Source organism: Sinocyclocheilus anshuiensis, unplaced genomic scaffold, assembly GCF_001515605.1.
Source record: "Sinocyclocheilus anshuiensis isolate Anshui unplaced genomic scaffold, SAMN03320099.WGS_v1.1 scaffold167, whole genome shotgun sequence".
Lineage (NCBI taxonomy): Eukaryota > Metazoa > Chordata > Actinopteri > Cypriniformes > Cyprinidae > Sinocyclocheilus > Sinocyclocheilus anshuiensis.
The window spans coordinates 1,526,651-1,548,571 of record NW_015552552.1 but is presented as its reverse complement, the minus strand read 5'-3'; the positions used below and the strand labels follow the sequence as shown (position 1 = coordinate 1,548,571).

Here is a 21,921-nt window from a genome sequence, read left to right as displayed (position 1 = left end):
CCGCAGAGTGGAATGCTAGTTCACGCGCTTGCTGTTGCGAAGGGCGATAGCGTCGCGGACGAGCGCGCACGAATCCGCAGAGATACTGAAGGAGCTGCGATAATAAAGGGCCGTTTACAAAAACACGGGGCTGTTTGTGCATATGTCAGAGAAAAGGATATCTCCCGCCGTCCTCATGGATGAACATTCCGCATATAACAGTTATATACACCACCTGACGTCTTCGACATGATTTTAAAGCGCATTTTGTGAGATTTGTAAACCACACCCGGCGCTGTGAGGAACGGGATTGAGGTGAGTAACATGGATACGGACACACGGCTCTGTGTCATGCTGCAGTCATATGATATTAATGCAGTTATATGTCTGTTTTCAAAGTCATAGCCACCGGAATGAACAAGATGTAATATGTGAAGTGTGTGGATGTGTTGTCGGTGTTGACTGTAGCAACGCAACACATCGAGCTGTGCGGATCACATTTCAACAGCGGGCCGCTGCCATTAAACCAGATCAGACTCGAATAGACACGGTATTAATATTAAATATGGCAGATACTAGCCTCATGTGTTGTTTATCAAGAAGTAAAAGTCTTAAGAATTGAATTCTTAAGAATTGCAAAAAACGGACTGTAACAGCTCATAGTGTTACATACGGGTTTTTTTAAACAGCCTGCACACCTCTAATACATTACTTTCATAGATCAGTCCTTTAGTGTTAATATGCGAACGTGTTAAAATGACAGCTGCCAATCACTAAGCTCTTTAAAGACAGGAAAGGTTTATCTCACTTCTTAGAGACGATATCATGCGGTTAATGGTGTCTACATTTACATTTGCCTGGCGTTTTTATCCAAAGCAACTAGTACAAGACAGAGAAAAAATTGTTAAATTTGATTGGTGAAATAGTGTCCCAAGAGTGACATGACATGTCGCTGGGATGCTCCGCTGTATGGCTCTACTTGTCTGTGTTATCCAAGTTCCAGAACATATTAAATGAGCGTGTGTGTGATGGAAAACCCGGAGTGGAATCGGAACAAGATTACGATGTTTGCAGTGCGGGAACGGAAATCTCGGTGTTCCGCTACACTCACATACGCTGTTCCAGACCGTTGTCACGCAAAGCGTGATGCTTTGGCTTCTTTTGGAACTATTTTCGCTGGCAGAGAGAAAGTTAGCTATACAAATTGAGTTTTAAGCAAATTTAAACAATCAGTATATATTTTTAAGATACACCTTTATTTTGACACTCTTGGGCATCCAGCTTGCTTAATCAAATATTTAATTTTTACTCAGCAGTTTTGATGACTGATTATGAAGCCACTGATTGTGCATTGTAAATGCCGTCACAGTACAACAAGCAATACTAACACAATGTTCTTTTCTTCTCTGGGTCCAGTGGGCACCACACGGCTCCAATGCCAGACCCAGACCCCTGTCGCTGGCGTTAGGGGACGAGCTCGACCACAGACAGGATGAGCGCAGGGCAGGAGCAGACAGACATCCTGTCCACGGGCATTCTGGTGAAGGAACGATGGAAAGTAGTAAGTCAGCAGGTTTTATCTAATGCACATCAGTGTAGTGCTTGGCTTGTTAAATGGCCAGACGGTCTAGTTATTGATTTAGACAGTTCTTAAAGAGATAGTTGCTCACAAAAATAAAATTCCTGACTGTGAAAGAAACAGAAATCTGCTTTCTGGAAAGTATGTGATACTACGTTTACCTACGCTTACATATGTGAGTGAGACTGTTTTCAGTAACTGTGCAGATAATGGCAGGTAGTGACTCACTCCTCACGCTGATCTCGTAGTGCAGTGTGTGTTCATCTGTTGTAACACACACACTGACCAGCTCCTTTAGTGCACTGATCAGTAATACGTTGCTTCCTCTGACGAAACATGTTGTATAAGCCTGCTGCTGAATCAACCGAGTATAATCCCCAGAGAAAACCAGATTTGTCACTTTACAGGGAGATCTGAGGGGAAAAAGGAAGTGGCACAAGGGGGCAGAAGAGATTGTGGCACAAAGGGACATGTGATGCCAAGAGAAATAAATAGCAAAATATAGAAAATGTAATCTGACTGCTGTGCAGAATATACTGTGATGCCATTGGAGAGGACATGTGCATTAAATCTAGTATTATTGCTGTACAATATTTAAAGGGGTCGTGTAAATTATTTTAATTATATTGATAATTTTTTCCCCTTACTCAATGTATTTTACACCAAAACAGTCAAATTTAGTGTTTTAGTCTGTGACTGAGATGCATTTCATATTTTAATATGGATGTGATTTGGATCAGGTTCCAAAACAGTTGGCTTAGAATTGAATTGGCTTAATTACATTTTGAAATAATTAAATTACTAGTAATTACTATGATTAATAATCTATAATTAATCATTCATCTTTCAGTTCAAAGATAATACAGTGATATCACTCTGTTCTTTGTTTTTTACCTCAGCTGAAAAAAATTGGCGGTGGCGGCTTTGGCGAGATCTACGAGGCTCTGGACCTGATGAACCGCACCAGTGTGGCTCTGAAAGCAGAGTCCGCTCAACAACCCAAACAGGTTCTGAAGATGGAGGTGGCGGTGTTGAAGAAACTGCAAGGCAAGTTATTAAAGGGGTCATATGATGCAATTTCAAGTTTTTCTTTCTCTTTGGAGTGTTACAAGCTGTTCGTGCATAGATAAGATCCCTAAAGTTGCAAAGACTAAAGTCTCAAACCCAAAGAGATATTCTTTATACAAGTTAAGACTCGCCCACGCCCTCCTAAAACGCCTCGTTTAAACACGCCCTCACATGTCTACGTCACGATGTGGGAAGATTTGCATAACACCGCCAAATGTTTATGCAAAGAAAGAAGGCGTGACTTTTATTCTCGCTGTAGTATTGTTGCTTCCGCCGCCGCCATGTCGTGAAGGCGCTGTGTTTCGTTGTGAAAGCGAAACAGCACATTTTATGGAGGACTGTTTCCTGATCCTGGTAGAGTAGATTACAATGCCGGCTGTTCTGACTCACAGTCTGTAAGTACGTTTTTCTATTTAAAGAATTTGTCACTGACGATTCAAACGCGAGTTTTGAGCAGTGTAGAGTAGCACTTGTTGTTTTGTCATTTCTCCGATCACAAATGCAGACATGGTTTTATGTTTATGCGGCGCGATGCAACACAACGCGTAAAAAGACAGTATAAGTCATTATAATCCATAATTATGTTCCCACTGGATGCAATAAATACCTCGTTTGTAATGGGTTTTATTGTTTTTGTTTCGTTGCTCCGGGACACGGCATCACAGTAAGGTAGGGGCGTAACATTTCTGTCACACGCTTGAGGTATTCGGCCAATCACAACGCACTGGATAGCTGGCCAATCAGAGCACACCTCGCTTTTCAGACCGATGAGCTTTGTAAAAATCGACGCGTTCCAGAAAGGCGGGGCATAGAGGAGAAACAATAATGTACAGTATATGGAAAATAATGTGTTTTTTTAACCTTAAACCGCATAAACACATTGCATTACACAAAATACACAAAATAATGTTCTTTTTAGCAACATCATATGACCCCTTTAAGCAGAGTAGATAAATGTGATTTTTATACATTCACCAATGGCATACTTGAATAAATTCACAAATTTTTTAAGTTTCATGTACTACCATTCAAAAGTGTGGGGGTCAGTATGATTATTTTGAAAGAAATGTGTACTTTTATTCAGCAAGGATGCATTAAATTGACCAAATGTTACAGTAAAAACAGTTAAGTTTTCTATTTCTATTTAAAATAAATGCTGTTCTTTTAACCTTACTATTAATCAAAGAATCCTAAAAAAATTTACTACAGTTTCACAAAAATTTTAAATATTAAGCAGCAGCACAATGTTTTCAATACTGATAATAATAAATAATTTCAAATAAATTTCTTGAGTACCAAATCAACATATTAGAAGGAAACTGAAGTGAGCTGCTGAAAAGTCGGCTTTGTAATCACAGGATTAAATTACATTTTAAAATATATAAAAATAGAAAGCAATTATTTTAAGTTGTAATAGTATCGTAATAAAATCGTAGTGACCCCAAACTTTGGAATGGTAGTGTATCTTGTGTTACTTTGTTCTTGGTAAAAACTTCTATAAATACTGCTTTATCATTATGTTACATACTTTTCTTTCTTGTTTTACTGGTTGTATATAGTATACATTTCTGTGTTTAAGTTTAATACAGTCTCCTTCATTGAAATTCGCGAAGTTTTGCACCAGATAAATGCAACCCTGAATTTTGGGATTCAAAGAGGAAATCTTAATAGTTTCAAATAGAGCAAAATGATTGTTAAGCAGCTCTTCGGACTGTAAGGATCAGTAGCCAAGCTTGAAATCAAACCGTGTCTTCTTTTCCTCTGGGCAAAGAATCAACAAATCAATTAGCAGAGCCCAGCAATGACACCATCATTATCCTCTTTCCCTCCCTTTACAGTCTTCTTCCACCTCTCCACTCTGCTTATGAAAAAAATCAATGTACGTATCATGCTGGCTGTAATATGGCTGTATGATAGGACAGAGTGGTTTTATCTCTTCCTGAGGGAAAGACTTGTAACTGGAGATCTCTCTTGTCTACTCGCCACCCCAGAGAAGTAAACAAACACATGACATGATACTATTGCTTTTTATTTTAAGTAATACATGCAAATCTACTTATATTTTTCATACATAGTTATGTCATTTTTCACATAATTCAGTATACGAATACTTCGTGAATAATGAAAATAAACAATGCGCTCTGAATAATCATAACAGAGGACTCGAGGAAGAGGCATATTAGTAAGAGAGGGTCTTGCGGGGGTCTGTCAGGGCAGAAGGCAGGAGTAGATCAGAGTAGAATATGGCTGAAGCCAGTCTGATCTGCTACTGCGGCCCAGAGAGCGTCCCAGGAGAGCTGAGCCGCACTGAACTAAAGCCATAAACCCTCCTCCTCTGGACAGACCTCCATTAGGAGGAGGAGTAGTGGAGCACATGGACGGAAAAAGAAACAAACTTACTGTTTACTATTTGTCTTGTGAAGTGGTCAAATTCCAAACTTTTGTAGCATTTTCTCTTTGCAGTCCAGTTACATTTTTGGCATGGTTTCATGCACCAAAACAAAATTTTGCACCTCCTCTTTGAACTTTAGAATTAAACAGGCTTATTTGCCACTGTACCTTTAAGACTTCTATGTGTAAATGACTTCCTCTATGACTGCTTGCCATAAAATGAGTTACAATGATATGTAGTCTAATGAAGTGCCATCTCGTTGTTTCAGGAAAAGATCACGTTTGCCGGTTTGTAGGATGTGGCCGCAATGATCTCTTTAACTATGTTGTCATGGAGCTTCAGGTGAGGTCTGATTGGCAGGTTATGCATTTATTCTAACTTAATGTGTGCCGAATATTACAATTCATTTTTGATGATGATCTTACAAGCCTAATAGTTGTAATGTGAGAGTGCAGCAATTTACGTAGAAAGCTATGAAGATAAATAATAGATAATAAAGATGGTTAAATCAACTTTGTTTCTTTCTTTCTTTCTTTCTTTCTTTTTTGTCATGAATAACAATAAGATAACATCAATTGTTTGACCTACAAAAAAATTAACCTGTAAATGTATCACTTATACAATACGCTACAATATACATTAATTTAATTGTGCATGTAAGATGTAGATTTGTCTTTTTGTTTGTTGCAATCTGTGTATGAATTTGAAGACCTCAAGCTTTGCAGTCTGTGTGCATTTATTTATGACGTTATATTAAACCTGTTTTTCAATCAGATATTTGCAGCTATTTGCAATTACTGTTTTACTTACTGTAAAACAATCTGTTGCCTTTTTGGCTTTTGCAGGGCCGCAATTTAGCGGATCTGAGGAGGAGCATGAACCGGGGCACTTTCACAGTCAGCGCTACACTAAGACTGGGTCTGCAGATCCTGGAGGCCATTGAGAGCATCCACTCAGTTGGCTTTTTACACCGTGACATCAAACCGGTAAGACCTTTAAACTCTTTTAACTGCCTGCAACAACAAATTACAGTGATTACAAAATATATATCTGTGACCCGTGCTGGCAAAATGAGTCAGAACGCGCACGGGCTAATTACAAGCCACAGGGAAAACAAGTGAAAAATTTACATTTCTGTCAAATTTGAGGTATTCACAAAGGGTGTATTCACACCTGGCTTGTTTGGTTCGATTGAATCAAACTCAAGTTCGTTTCCCCCCTTGGTGCGGATCTTTTGGGCAGGTGTGAATACAGCAATCACACTTGGGTGCGGACCCAGCTGAAGAGGTGGTCTCGGTCCGGTTCCAAACGAACTGGTACGTTTAAATGGATAAACCAATGAATGGATGACCTTGGCACACATGTGGTTTTGTTTACAATTTCTGGTTTACTTGCAAAAAGGGCAGTGTGAAAGTGAACCACACCAAACAAACAAAAAAATAGTGCTGTCAAACGATTAATCGCATCCAAAATAAAAGGTTTAAATATGGATATTTTTCTTACAAAAACGCATCGATTCACTACAGGAGGTCTTTATTCACCCCTCGAAGCCGTGTGAAGCGCGTTTTATTATGGATGGATGCGCTTTATTTTACTACTTTTGGACTGTTGAAAAAAAACACCCACCCACTGCCATTATAAAGCTTGGAATAGCAAGGACAATTTTAATATAACTCCGATTGGATTCGTCTAAAAGAAGAAAGTCACATACACCTAGGATGCCTTGAGGGTGAGTAAAACAGAGGGTCTTGTGGGGGACTAACCCGTTTCTTACTGGCACTGACAGACACATCCGAAGCGTGCCCACAAAGATGCCTCTCAGACAGCACGCGATCCTGATATATAAATACACACAGAAAATTATTTAATCTGTCTTGGCGAGTATTCACGCAAACATAATCTGTTATGTCTTAAGTTAAAGTAAACGTTTCTGAAAATTGACTTAACAATAATAAAATAACAATAACTAATTTTGGACATTTTGCTCATTGTGACTCATTTTGCCAGCGCGAGTGACATATTTCTGTGTTGTAAATAAATAGCAGTATACTTAAATAGTACACTTAGTATAACAATAGGATGCTTAAAAGTTTACTTCTTACTCAAAATTTTGCAACCTTTTTGTAATCTTCACTTGTTTACACTCTTTTCAGTCCAACTTTGCCATGGGCCGATTTCCTAGCACATGTCGAACTTGCTACATGTTAGATTTTGGTTTGGCGCGCCAATTTACAAACTCCTGCCAAGAAGTCAGACCGGTCAGTATCAATAGTCATTTCTAATGTAGTCTTTATGACTGTACTTGTTTATACGTTTGCGAGAATTTATTTGTCACTGTTGTTTATATATATATATATATATATATATATATATATGTGTACTGTAAGATTCTATTCTCTCTCAGCCCCGTCCTGTTGCTGGGTTTAGAGGTACAGTACGATACGCCTCAATCAATGCCCATAAGAACAAGGTAAGTATCCCCCTGTTGTTCCTGCACAGTCTCAGCTGTTGTTGATAATGTTTCAGCTACCAGGATAATTCTGGTCTGATCCGATTGGTTTTGGTCTTACTCTCACAGGAAATGGGAAGACATGATGACTTGTGGTCTTTGTTCTACATGCTGGTGGAGTTCTTGGTTGGGCAGCTACCCTGGAGGAAGATAAAAGACAAGGTGCTGATCAGGCTGGAAGAAGAAGTGCTGTGAAAAGCATTTTCTTGTTTGTTGGGAAGTGATCATGATATTTGTGTATTTATGCATTAGGAGCAAGTGGGGAAGTTAAAAGAGACGTACGATCATCGGCTCATGTTGAAACACCTGCCCCCAGAATTCAATGTTTTTCTGGAGCACATCAGCAATTTGGACTACTTTACCAAACCTGACTACCAGGTAAAAATTTGACACTTTAATAGATCAATGAAATACCTATCAGTGGTCAATCTCATGTGAAACTTTTTTTCCACTCTAGCTACTGAGGACCGTTTTTGAGAATAGCATGAGAACCTACAATGTAGTGGAAAATGACCCGTATGATTGGGAAAGGATGAGCTCAGATAGCCCACTGACAATCACTGCCACGGCAAACACGCCACAGCACCATACGCGCCTCACACCAGCTCAGATGGGGTAAATCATGTGACTGCTTTACTTTCATTTGGTTGAACTCTCTTAAACATTTGCATTTTCCAAGTAGTGGTATCACCATGAAGAGTCCTCTGGTGCTTCTGTTTTCTTCCAGCGTTGTGAATGTCTCACTGCTGCCTGGAGATCTTCTGAAGGAGAACACAGATGAAGTTCTGCAAGATGAGCAGCTCAGTGATGGGGACAATGCTCGGCCCGAGAACCTGCCTGGATCTCCGAACCTTCCTCTCAGGAACCAGGAGACTGATGTCTGGGAGGGCCTGGACCGCAACCGGAACCAAATCTGTCCTGCTGTCTGGAAGGTACCAGAATTTGTACCATGAACTGAATCAATCATAGACATCTTTGTCTATTCTTGGAGGTTTCATATTCTGTTGTCATTCTCTTCTAGATGGGAACAGAGGATGAGCATAGCAACCAAGGTAATCAAAGCCCCCATGCAGGGCCTAGCATTGGTTCACCAGTGCGAGTCCGGTCAGAGGTGGTGCCCTCAGATAGAGACACTCCTCTTCTGAGGAAACTACGCAATATCCATAGCTTTGAGCTGGAGAAGAGACTAACTTTGGAGCCCAAACCCAACACTGAGCGTTTTGTAGAGGCCTGGTAAGTGACTTCTACACTCAAGATTGCATTTTTTCAAGTATTTAGCAACTATTCAGTATGTTCTGAAGACTTAGTGTGCGTTCCTTTGGTTTCTGTGACCAGTTCTGGCAAGCAGCCACCTGGTACAGCACAGGAATGGGATGCTGACGGTGTCCCTGCCATGGCCATGTTAAACGGAAGTCACACAGAGCGTGTTTGGCACTATGATGAGGAATTCCGCTGTGGCGGTGGCTCGCCCAAGCCTGCTTCACCGGGATCTCCTGAGCAGGGCGACGGTGCAGCTAACAGTGGCTTTGTTGCTCTAAACCTAAGCTCAGGTCTACAAGATGTTGAGTTGCATGATTGGGTGATGGTAGAGAAGGGCTCTGATTTGCCGGACTTCAAAGAGGCAGCAGGAAGTTGCCCAGGTCGTGAGGCTAAACTCACTAGTAGCCCGTCTGATGAGTGTGAAGAGGAGCCAGAAGTTTTGCAGCCAATGGATGAATCACCGGATAAAGAATCCACTCCTAGTCCCATACATGGAGATGCCCACACACCTCACACAGTCCAGGGCCCACAAAGGATGGATCGGTTGGAGCTCAGTGCATTTCCCACTGCTGGTGGGCCTCCTGTTACCCCCACCAGCCCTGGTGAGGCACTGGCTGAAGGAGCACTCACACAGGTAACTATGGCTGAGAAAACTGTGTTTTTTGCTAAATTGTGTACAATTTAAAATTTGGTCAAATGATCTTTAGACCCATCCTCAGAAAAGGTTTCAAAACAGCTCCTCAGTTATGACAAAGGTGCCAAACATAATGTGAGGCTCTATTTTGGCAATTTATCAAGACAAATTTTGGAAGGTGTTATCGGTACTATGACCAAAAGGGACCTGAACAGTAGGATGACAGTGCTTTAGTGACAGAAATTTAGTACAAATCACAATGACTTTGAATTGTTATTTTTTTTTGTCACACATATTATATTTTAGACGATAATATTTTATATAAAGCCTGTGTAAACCCTGCCAAAATTTAGATTAGGTGAATTTTAGACCGTTTCTCTCTTACAAATGTGAACATGAACAAACCAGACAGGAACTGAGTATGAGGTAACACTTTGCCAAGCATCTTGGCAACACTTTAGTTTGTTTAGATTACTGTCTTTTTTTTGTTTTGTATATGATTAATTGATTAAATGCATGTGTGTAAGGTGCAGTGTTTCCTACAGGTACACCATATAAGATTACTTAAAAGGTATAGTTCACCCAAAAATGAAAATTACCCCATGATTTACTCACCCTCAAGGCATCCTAGGTGTATATGACTTTCTTCTTTCAGACTAATACAATCGGAGTTATATAAAAAATTGTCCTGGCTCTGCCAAGCTTTATAATGGCAGTGAATGGGTGGTGGTATTCAATAGTCCAATAAAGTGGGTCCATCCATCATAAAAAGTGCTCCACACGGCTCTTGGGGTTAATAAAGGCCTCCTGAAGTGAATCAATGCGTTTTTGTAAGAAAAATATCCATATTTAAAACTTTATAAACCATAATCTCTAGCTTCTGCTAACTGTTGTACGGACGTTCACGAGAGAGTGGCGTCCAGCAGATGACGTGGGACGTAGGAGTAGCGTAAGCTCCGGTGAGAAGTGAGGAACGTGGAAGCACAGAGAAGAGAACAAAACACTGGTCACAAAAGTACAAAACAAGGATTCGATATAAGCCAAGAGGGGGCTGGTTTTCCTTTGCTAAACAAAAGAAAGTTTGCTTCGTTTGCTCCTGTAAACAAAACTTTGGTTCTTGTGAGACTAACATATTCTTACACTACGCCTACATTCTACGTCATCCGCTGGAACGCCACTCTCTCATGTACGCACATACAACAGTTAGTGGAAGCTAGAGATTACAGTGTATAAAGTTTTAAATATGGATATTTATCATACAAAAATGCATCGATTCATTTCAAGAGGCCTTTATTAACCCCCCAGATCTGTGTGGAGCACTTTTTATGATGGATTGATGTACTTTATTGAACTATTGAATACCACCACCCATTCACTGCCATTATAAAGCTTGGAAGAGCCAGGACATTTTTAAATATATTAATTAATAAACTCTATTGTATTCATCTGAAAGAAGGAAGTCATATACACCTAGGATGGCTTGAGGGTGATTAAATCATGGGGTAATTTTCATTTTTGGCTGAACTATCCCTTTAATCTCCTGTGCTTTTTGATTTATCTGTTAGTTTTAAAAAACGTTACTATGTTACTTAATATAACATTACAGTAATTAGTGTTTTTCACTTAAACAGCCCTCATGAAAGTTTCCTTTCTACTATTTTCTTGATGTCGTAAATAAGGTTAACACTTTCTATGCCACACACTCACAAGTGTCAGCAGGATAAAGGTGGTCTCTGAGGGCAGCTCACCTGTCAGCCACAGTAATGAGATACAGACCGCTCACCCTCAGGTCTGTGATGTAAGCTTACGGTAGTCTGAGCTAAGCTGATCTTGTTACCTGAACTCTAGTATCCTCACGGCCCAGGTTAGGACACTGTCTGTGGAAGGAGTGTTGTAAAACCACACAGAGCTGGCTTAATTTATTACAGTGTTGCAGTTTCAAGCATATTACTGACCCTCTGAAAGTTTGATTTAAGTGCTGCGGTCTCTGGAAGATGTCAGTGAATTCCTTCTACCAACATAACCATCTGCTTCCTCTTCCTTCATTACCTCCTACTATTTTTCTGGCCATTTTGATATCTTTTTACCGTACTTTTCTCCAACTTCACTACCCATTCACCACCTCTGACTCACCTGATCCACCTCACTAAACACTCTTCGCCTCCCTTCCACTGTTCCCCACTTTCCTTTTCTAGCTCCCCACCTCTCCTGCATCCCAACCTGAGGAGCTTGTGGCAAGGACATGCAGCCCCCTGCACCTGCGCTCCCCTAGCCCGCTCACCCTCCTGACCACCCTGTCGGACCCCCTCCACCACCGCGCCCCGCCTGGGATGTGGTGCAGCCAATCTACAGACCACCAACACCACCCTTCCTCTTCCACCTCCTCATGCCACGCCTCGCTGCCACTACCTTCTCAGACCCATGCTGCCTATTCGCCTGGACGCAGGAAACTTCCTGCCATTCCAGCAACTGCTGCAAACACCAAGTTCCCCTCAGTCATACGAATCACCCGCGCTCAGCTTCAGCAGGTGAATAGGCACTCCCATTCCGTGCTTCCCATAACTTCGACCATCTCTGCCCACCAAACATGTCTTCTCTCCAGTCTTACTGCTTCCTATGTTCTGTATGTTCTTGATATTTGTTGTACGTGACTGAAGTTTTTTGTGCGCTCTCTCCTCAAAGAAACACAGGAATGCTGTTCTGTCCATTATGCATGCCCAAAAATATTTCTGTCAAGGTTGTCCTTAAAACTGTGTACTTTGTTAATAGCTCTGTTCCTGGTAAACCTAGTGAACTAGGTTTGGGTCTGCCTAGTCACATGTGTCCTAGGATAGTCTGGGATAAACTTTTTAACTGTAGCAGGTAGGCTTTCTAGTGTCTTTTGCAGTGTAATAACACTACTGTAACCTGGTGTATTGTACAACAGGTTATCTTTTCTAGGTATATAGTAAATTTTATTGTTTTACATTTTATTACTTGCAGGCCTGTCAATAGTGTTTTTGTGCCCCTTGTACTGTTTATGACAGGGGTGTCCAATCCTGCTCCTGGAGGGCCACTGTGTTAGCTTAGCATCATGCTAACTGGAATCAGTTGTAAGTCAAGTCCTCTGCTTCACTTCAGGAGATAATTGTGTGCGTTGTTTGTGCCATACAGAAGTAATGCTTATTTAGAGAGTTCCAAATCAGTCACTAGGTTTTGGAACAGGGCTTATGTGCTTTCGTTCCTCTGAATATGTGACTAACCATCTCTTATCCGGTTTAATTCAGTCAGGTTTTCATCCAAGTTGTATAAAGCAGGGGTGTCTAATCCTGCTTCTGGAGTGCAACTGTACTGCAAAGTTTAGCTCCAACCCTAATTAAACACACCTGAACCAGTTAATTAAGTTCTTCTGGATTAAGGCCAAAGTATACTTCGGCCGTCCGCGCACCGTCCGTATTACGTCATTTTTGTCATCAGGGGGGCTCGCGGACAGCTGCGCACCCCGTCCGCGTGCAGGCAATTTTTTGAGACTGCGCGGACGGCGTGCATACAACAGCGCATGCACGAGATAAATGTTGAGACAGAGCGCAAGTCAAGTAGGTGGTACTGCACATGTGTCGAGCTCGTCCGTCTGCGCTCATCCGCAGTTGAGCATAGTTTGAAAGCTGTGCGGATGACGGAACGGAACGCGGAAAGTGAAGTATACCCGGGCCTTTACTAGAAACATCCAGCTTGGTGTTTTGAAACAAATTAGAACTAAACTCTGCAGGATGTTGTCCCTCCAGGAGCAGGATTGGACACCCCTGGGGGCTGTTTCATAAAATAAGTTTACCAAACAAGCCAGGCTTATTTCAGTTACTCTGACTTATTTTGAACCAAATCAATTGACAAGTCAGACTAACTGAAATAAACATGGCTTATTTGGTAAACTTGTTTTATGAAACAGGCCCTGGTGTGAAGGATATAATAACTTATAGACATTCTCTTTTCACTAACATAAAGATGTTGTGTGTGGTTTGTCAAAGAACAGTTTACATCTGCATGCAAGCATGTTTGGTTACCAATACAAGCATTCACATCAAGACTGAACCTGAATTTGTGACCCCCAGGTGACATCAAGGACATGAACATTTATGTAACCTATAGCTAATTTTCTCTATTCCTCTCTCAGCTGACAGCTCAGCGCCCCTCTATGCTGTCCTCCCAATCTGCATCCGACAGTGTTCCACTGGAGAGACGTGATACTGAAAATGGCAACAATGAGATGCATCCACATGACAACACAGCTGACATCAACTCCCCAAAGGAGCAGGTTGCCTTCCAGCCCATCAGCCCCTCTAATGTAGAGGGGGATCCTTTGCTAAATGGGAATGGCCCTCTGAAACCTTCAAGCCCAGTGCCAAACCTGGTGCCGTCTCCATGCACACCTCCCTCTCCACGTAGCCCAGTTCTGATGAATGGCTGTCTAACACCTCCTTCACACACACAGAGAGATGGCAACGAGCAGGCTGCAAAGCTAAAAGACCCCAAGAGTGAGTCTCCCATCATTGAGCGCTCCATTGAGCCTAACCAGTGCACTTTGGAGGAGGGAAAGGAAGATGCTCCTTCCAGAAACGGCACTTCTTCTCCAGTCTCTGCTCCCAAACAAGACCCCAGTCGTCGGCACAGCCGTATCCCAGTGTTAGAACCATCTAGCCTTCTAGATCCACCACCTGGATCTGCTAAAGAGAAGTTGATGCAGAGGAGGGTTCACCACATTCCAATTTCACCCTCTGCTTCCCCGTCATTATCCTCCGATAGGCGTGTAATCGTGGCTGCTATGCAGCGTGACCAGATTTCTTCTGCCTCTTCTGAATGCTCTCAAGATGAAGAATCACTTCTGGGTTCTCGTTCCGATCGTCATGGAGATGATGCTCCCTCACTGTCCTCATCCTCCAGCCCACTTTTACGGAAGAGCAAGATACCACGCCCAATTACCCCCACAACAAGCGGGGAAGCCGTTACTGCACACTTCATGCCCCGTCCACCACCAGGAAAACCTCCTAGCCGCTCCACTGTGGATGGAAGGTAGTTAGCAAACATATAGCCAACATATTGTTATTGTGCGTATGTGGTTCTGTCAGAATCTGTAGCCCTAGACCAGTGGTTCCCAATCCTGGTCCTCCACGTTTTTGATGTCTCTCTCATCTGAAACACATTTGAGTTCTTGAAGTATTTACTTATGAGCTGATGAGTTGAATCTAGGGCTGGACGATATGGCCAAAATTGATATCTCGATATAATGTGTTTAAAAATCATATCACCGTTATTGAAAAAAATTATATCGCGATACATATTGATATTGAATTATTGTCCAGCCCTAGTTGAATCAGGTGTGTTTGATTAGGGACACTTCCAAAGCGTGCAGTGTTGGGGGTTATTCAGGACCATGAATGGAGAACCACTGCCCTAGACCTAAAATTTCTGACATTCTAGGCCAGTGGTTCCCAATCCTGGTCCTGGAGAACCCCCAACACTGCACGTTTTTGATGTCTCTCTTATCTGACACACATTTGAGGTCATGGAGTCTTTCCTAATGAGCTGATGAATTGAATCAAGTGTGTTTGATTAGGGAGACATCTAACGTTGCAGTTTTGGGGTTCTCCAGGACCAGGATTGGAAACCACTGTTCTAGAAAACCACAATTCTTACTTACCTCTAAGAACTTTGGGACTACAGTATGACAACCAAACGTGGCACAGTTCTTCGGGCTGTTCTAAACACCTTATCAGCTTCCTGCAACGCCTAAGCAAATATCCAGAATGTTTTATTAAAGGGATAGTTCACCCAAAAATGAAAACTCTGTAATTAATTACTCACCGTCATGTCGTTCCAAACCTGTAAGACCTTCATTTTCAGAACACAAAATACTATTTTTTTTATGAAATCCTAGAACTTTCTGACCCTGCATAGACAGTAACATAACTACCACGTTCAGAAAGGCCCAGAAAGGTAGTAAGGACATCGTCAAAATAGTCCATGTGTCATCAGTGGTTCAACCTTCATTTTATGAAGCTACGAGAATACTTTTTGTGCGCAAAGAAAACAATGACTTTATTCAACTATTTCTTCTCTTCCATGTCAGCATTCATGAGAGTATCACAACGCATGCGTGTAGTGCTGCTGATGCAGGAACTGATGCTCTGACGTAGAACCCGGATGTGCTGCAGCAGAGGAAGACGCTGTACATAAAACAGTCTTTGTAAACCGAGAGGATGAATTGCAATTTTTTGCGCAGCCTTACTTATTTGAACCAGAATATTCAGAAGATGAACTAAGAGAGATGGACGTTCTACAGCAGAATGTCAGCTCCTGCATAGCTCGTAGCTCTTGTAGCTTCATACAATTACGGTTGAACCAATGATGTCACACAGACTATTTTAATGATGTCCTTACTATCTTTCTGGTCCTTGAACGTGGTAGTTGCGTTGCTGTTTATGCAGGGTCAGAAAGCTCTCAGATTTCATCAAAAATATATTAATTTGTGTTCCAAAGATGAACGAAAGTCTTACGGGTTTGGAATGACATAAGGGTGAGCAATTGAGAGATTTTTCATTTTTGGGAGAACTAACCCTCTAATGCCTAGCAATTACCTAGAATACATTTTGCAATCACATCCCTGCAAACAAGCCTGCACTGGCCCTTTACAGGCCCACTTAGGGCTAGCCTAAGGGCTCCCAGCGGGCTGCCAGCACAGGGCCACTAAGAATTTGTTCATTTGCAAAACGTTGGCCCTTTAGCACTGGCCCTGCATGGGCAGCCCTCACTTAGCCCCCAGGAAGCCCTCACTAGGCCCACACAGGGCCTGCACTATTAACCTACAACAATATATCTGTTTCACTATAAATACTTTTTAGCTACTATAACTTAAAGGTGCTGTAGGAGATCTTGGAAAATGCTAACTTTAGCCTGATAGCACTGAAAGCGAACGTTCCACCCTCCCTGCAATCACCATCCAAAGCCACGCCCCCTGAATGCATATACACTCACAGACCAGAATACCAGAGACAACATTACAATAGGCTACATCAGCGGTTCCCAATTCCAGTCCTCGCGGGAGTAGGGAGCAATGAACACTGTGTTGGGATCCTATCGATCGGAATACAGTTCATGCACGTAGCTCACTTCTAACGAGCTGGTTATCTGAATCGGGTGTGTTAAAGGTGGGGTAAGCGATTTCTGGTAGCCAATGTTGACAGGCTGTTGCGGCGCAGACACGGTGTTACTCACCTATCGAGAAGAAACAAAGCAACCTCGGCGACCGATCGAACCAGAACCAGGCCTTCCGCTCCTTGCGTTCTCTCCAGCTCTGGAAAGCTGATCCGATATTTACACGGGTCCTACTTCTTGCCTTAAGCCTTCTTTTGTTCTGCAGATGTTTTTTATCCGCCATCTCTATCTTTCTGTCGCTCGGCTCGGCTAATGTCCGTCCTGTGCACTGAACTCTCTCCTCCACATCATGAGTAGACACGCCCCTTACTGCTGATTGGCAACAAGTTTGTTGTAGTCGGCCCGAATCAATTTTCTAAAGTGTTTTTGAAAAATCGCTTACCCACCTTTAACTAAGCGAAACATGCAAAATATGCAGAGCGGAGGGGCGCGAAGACTGGAATTGGGAACCGCTGGGCTACATCATGTGTCATTCCCCAGTGAGAAAACTACTACAATACCAGGAAGGAAGATCGGGCTGTTGATGTTTGTCTGCCATTCTTACTCTGTCTGCACAGCGTGCGTGAACGCTTTGATGGCGTATCCTGTCTGTGCGAACCGGGTGCGCAGAGGTATGCTAATACATATTTGACAGGCAGGTAGGGAAGCCAATTAAAACGCTCGGACCGAGTGTTTTGATTGAACGAACATTTCTTTGTCCTACGCCTTCCACAGAATATATAAATACAGATAAATACATTTAGACCACTTAACTTAATGATTGCTATCGGGATGTGAAGAGACTTTCAACCAGCATAACAAAAAATGTTTCTGAAGACAATCACCTATTGCACCTTTAAGTCTTTAGGAAAAAGTTATTATATATCTGAAATGGATACAATCACCACGTAACTAATGTCTGTATTGTCAAAAATGTACAGTAGTCAATAGATAGAGTCTGGTAAGTGCTAGATGTCTAGGTCAAAGGTCACAGAACAGTTCACTTACAGCATCCACCATAGTGTGATTTTCTGCTAACGTTTTTGAAATCTTAGCAGTTTTTAACATGATATTCACCATGTCATCCAGGAGAGGCCGACTTATTAGGCTCTGTTTATTTCTGTAGATAGATAGATAGAGAGAGAGAGAGAGAGAGAGTCTGGTAAGTGTTAGATGTCTAACAACATAGATAATTAAATACAAAAGAGAAAACATTCAATTCAGGTTAATACAGCTAATTTAACATTCTGAAAGGGATTACATATCTATACAAATATAAAAATACTACAAATTAACATAAAAATAAAAAATACCAAATGATTACTTTGACCTCTGCTGAAAATATGTTTTGATGTGCTAAAGTATTCATTGGCAAAGCTCAATCTTCCTCGGTCTCTTGAATTCCGCAACCACACCTTTATCTCACTCTCAACTTCAGAATCAGGAGGATTTGGCTGAAAGGGGCATTTTCAAACAGCCTCTGAAAAGCAAATCGGCCTATATCAGGGATCCTCAAATCGGGCTCATTAAACTCACTTTCCTGCAGAGTTTAGCTCCAACTTTGATCAAACTCACCCACCTGTGATTTTCTAATGATGCTGAAGACACTGATTAGCATGCTCAGGTGTGTTTGATTAGGGTTAGAGCTAAACTTTGCAGGAAAGTGGATCTTGTGAGCCAGATTTGAGGATCCCTGGCCTATATGGGGCTGTTTACACCTGGTCACTTCATGCGTTTTGTCATATGTAAATTATACTCCTCCCAAAATGTTAAAATAATTAACATGTGAGAGCGTGTTATAGGCTATATGACATTAGACTGCGCTAATGCAACACGCATCGCTGCGGACGAGCAGCTGAGCATCTCTTCAGCAAGCTGACGCGCAAACTGCCGCGAATGAAACTGAAAGTAAGATGCAGACGGTCAACACACAATCATCTTCATTAAAAGTAGTAAGACAAACTTATCTGATGCCGCGCGCTCTCCTATTGCAGTCTTTGATCTTGAAATAAGCTGATAATTAATAAAATGCAGTGCTTATCTTTTGATTTTGTTGATGTGAACTCCGTTAAATATAGCTCGGGAATTGAAGATCGGATTTATATCCATTTTGCGACGACATGTAAAAGTGAAAAGTGACGTGACATGTGGCCAAGTATGGTGACCCATGGGTTCGGTGCCTTGCTCAAGGGCACCTCAGTCGTATTGAAGCTGGGAGAGAGCACTGTACATTCACTCCCCCCAACTACAATCCCTGCCGGTACGAGACTCGAACCCGCAACCTTGGGTTACGAGTCCGACTCTCTAACCATTAGGCCACGACTTCCCCCCAAATGTATGTGGACAAGTGTAAATGGAAACGTTTTAACAAATCAGATAGATATCCGATCAGCGAAAACGCATGAAATTACCAGGTGTAAACTGGCCCTATGAAACATCAGGTTCTGAAAAGGTGTCTTTTGGTTTGAGCCATTCCAGTTCAATTGAGTGGCTAAAGAATGGCCAGTTAATGTTATTATTCTCCTAGTTGCAGTACAGGGCTGCCTACACAAAACCTGCATGGGCCCAAAGGTACAAAAGTTGCTCTGTGCCCGAACGGGCTGGCCCACAGTGGGCCATCATTGGATTAATGTGGGCAGTCCTATAGTGAGGGCTGCTCACAGAGAGCCCACGGTGAGCCCAAAGCTAAGCCCGCACTGGGCCTGTTTAGGTTTAATGTGGGCTGGCCCTAGCCCACTGTGCCCGCAAAAAGCCAGCATGGGCCCCGCAGGAGCATGTTTGCAGGGATAGCAGTGACCCTAACTACCAAGAACACCCTAGCCACAGTATGTGCTTTCAATCAGTCAGCAATGCTGTCTACCACCTAGCAACCATCCAGAACACCATAGCAACCACAGAGTGCCTTGGTAATACCTAGCAATCACTTGGCAATGCACCATTTAACCATAAAAATAGTTGCAATTACCTAGAAATGGCGAGTGAGTGAGTGAGTGACGTGACATGTAGCCAGATATGGTGTTCCATACTCGGAATTTGTGCTCTGCATTTCACCCATCCAAGTGCACACACACACCTGGAGAAGTTGGCAGCCATTTTTGCGGCGGCGCCCAGGAAGCAGTTGGGTAATAGTTACCTTGCTCAAGGATCTCAACTCAGTCATGGTGGTATTGAAGGTGGAAGAGACTCCACGGTACTGCCAGTACCGAGACTCAAACCCGCAACCTTCAGTTACAAGTCCGACTCTAACCCAGGGGTGGCGAACGTCGGTCCTGGAGAGCCACAGCCCTGCAGTGTTTTGTTTCAACCCTAATCAAACACACCTGAATGAGCTAATCAAGGTCTGAACGGTTACTAGGAAGCTACAGGCAGGTGAGTTTTAATTAGGGTTGGAGCTGAACTCTGCAGGGCTGCGGCTCTCCAGGACCGGAGTTTACCACCCCTGCTCTAACCATTAGGCCACGACTGACCCTTTTTTTGTGTCATAGCAAAACGCCCTAGCAACCACCTGGCACCCAACCAGATCACCTGGAAAGTTGCTAGACATTAAAGTGATGGGGCTACGGTGTTTTGAGTGGTTGGTATTGAATTGCTTCGTGGTTGCTGTAGTGCTCTCAGTGGTTACTAGGCAGTAGCTAAAGCCTTTTTTTGATAATTGTAAACGTTTATCAGGCAGTCTGTTATTTTTCATCAGTTGCATGCTATTAGGGTGACCATACGTGCCATTTTTCCCGGACGCATCCTGGCCAGGATTTGTTTTGGCTTTGTTTTCTTGTTTTCATGCTTGCTAAAGGTATTGATCGAAAAGTAGTTTGACCAATAACATGCAGGCATTGTACATAATGGACTAATCATGGCGTGTGAGAAGGTGGGATCTACGGTCAAAGCGACGCAATTACACGTACATATTAGGTGTGTTTGACTTAAAAGCAGCGCGGCTCAGACCGATCAGTGTTGGACATCAAAGTACCTCAAGAGCGTTTCGAAAGCATAACTGTCTGTATGGTACTTTGATGTCATACACCGATCAGTCTGCACACGCAAACAAAGCCAAAACCTAGATATTTTAGGCAATATAGAAATCCTGGCCAGGACGTGTCAGGGAAAATGGCACGTATGGTCACCCTACATGCTATAGCATAGTTGACTTCATTTGACTTCTCTTCCAGGCTACGGCGGTACAGGATTCGTGCCGGCAGCACCAGTGACTCAGATTTGCTGACCTGTCTGGCCCAGCTAATGCACACCAGCTCGCCCCGTGGCTCTCCACACCACAGCTGCTCCTCCCCCCAGCACATGAGCGCCAGGCACATGTTCGTCGGTCCCACCGCTGCTCACCACCTCCACCAGCGCAGCTCTAGCGCCTCCCCCCGCAGCTCCTCCTCACTACAGCGCTCTGTCAGCTCTTCCCCGTCCCGCCACGAGCACCGTGGGGGCTGTCTGGGCTGCAGCCGTTCTCCTCCCAGTTTCTCGGGCTCACCTCCTCTGCGCCGCTCTCATCCTCACATGCAGGAAGGATGCTGTGGGAGACAGGCCCACTCTGCCGCTGTACATGCCCAGCGGGGCAAAGCCGGCATCCGTGAGGTCAGGTGCTCGAACAAGCTGAGCAGATAGTCAACCACAGGTTTCAGACACTAGTGGAAGATGTGAACGAGTGAAAGCTTCCACAATAGCTAAAAAAATATGATTCTCATTCCTTCGCACATCTGCAACTCCTTTGCTTTCTCTTCATCAGTAGCCTCAATTTTAAGATGCTGGCTTTTGGGAACACCAAAGTCACTTTTAGAACATGGGAGGTTATACATGATGGTGAGTGGCTGGATCTTTAGTACTTTATAGTTTCTTTTCTTTCAAACATTCCAGAGCTTTTATGAAGATGATTGTATGTATTCATGATCCTACATGAGGTTTGCATCAAGATCGGCTGTACTATAGTATTTATTACATTATTTATTTGGGCTTTGATACATTGCAGCCCTCTCTGAGCAGTGGCAGGTACACTGATAGATCATGCCATCATTAACCCTTTCTGTGCTTATGCTGTGCTGTGCTTAACCCTTTCTGTGACATGGCCTGAAACATTGTACGCAAGTATGTGAACTGAAATGCTTTAATTGGCATTAGGGCTGTCAAAATGGCTGAAAACTAAATTCGAATTTTGAACTTAGAAATATTATCAATATTCGAATTATTTTAAAATGTAAAATGCATAATTTCAGTTAGGGTGGAAAAAAAGCTTTTGGCTTCTCTCCTGAGGCCACAAGAGGGCGCCTAGAGCAACATACTACCAATGACTGTTTATTCAAAGCAATAAAATAACATGACTATCTGTGAAA

The 21,921-nt window shown here is 42.7% G+C and overlaps 1 protein-coding gene across 3 annotated transcripts; it reads left to right on the top strand.

The window, feature by feature from the left end:
- Window positions 1-75: 75 nt before the first annotated feature.
- ttbk2a (tau tubulin kinase 2a) lies at window positions 76-21,472 on the top strand. Of its 3 annotated transcripts, none has more exons than XM_016455030.1 (16): window positions 76-294; window positions 1,396-1,540; window positions 2,458-2,605; window positions 5,287-5,360; window positions 5,864-6,004; window positions 7,172-7,276; window positions 7,423-7,488; window positions 7,597-7,689; window positions 7,780-7,905; window positions 7,985-8,142; window positions 8,255-8,459; window positions 8,549-8,760; window positions 8,863-9,421; window positions 11,617-11,949; window positions 13,572-14,467; window positions 20,755-21,472. In XM_016455030.1, exons 2-16 carry the CDS (start codon window positions 1,472-1,474, stop codon window positions 21,197-21,199), a joined length of 3,630 nt encoding a protein of 1,209 aa, XP_016310516.1. In that variant the 5' UTR covers window positions 76-294; window positions 1,396-1,471; the 3' UTR covers window positions 21,200-21,472. The 3 variants fall into 3 exon arrangements, with proteins under 3 accessions (XP_016310516.1, XP_016310518.1, XP_016310517.1); XM_016455031.1 differs by lacking the exon at window positions 76-294 and adding an exon at window positions 323-529; XM_016455032.1 differs by lacking the exon at window positions 11,617-11,949.
- The last annotated feature ends 449 nt before the right edge of the window (window positions 21,473-21,921 follow it).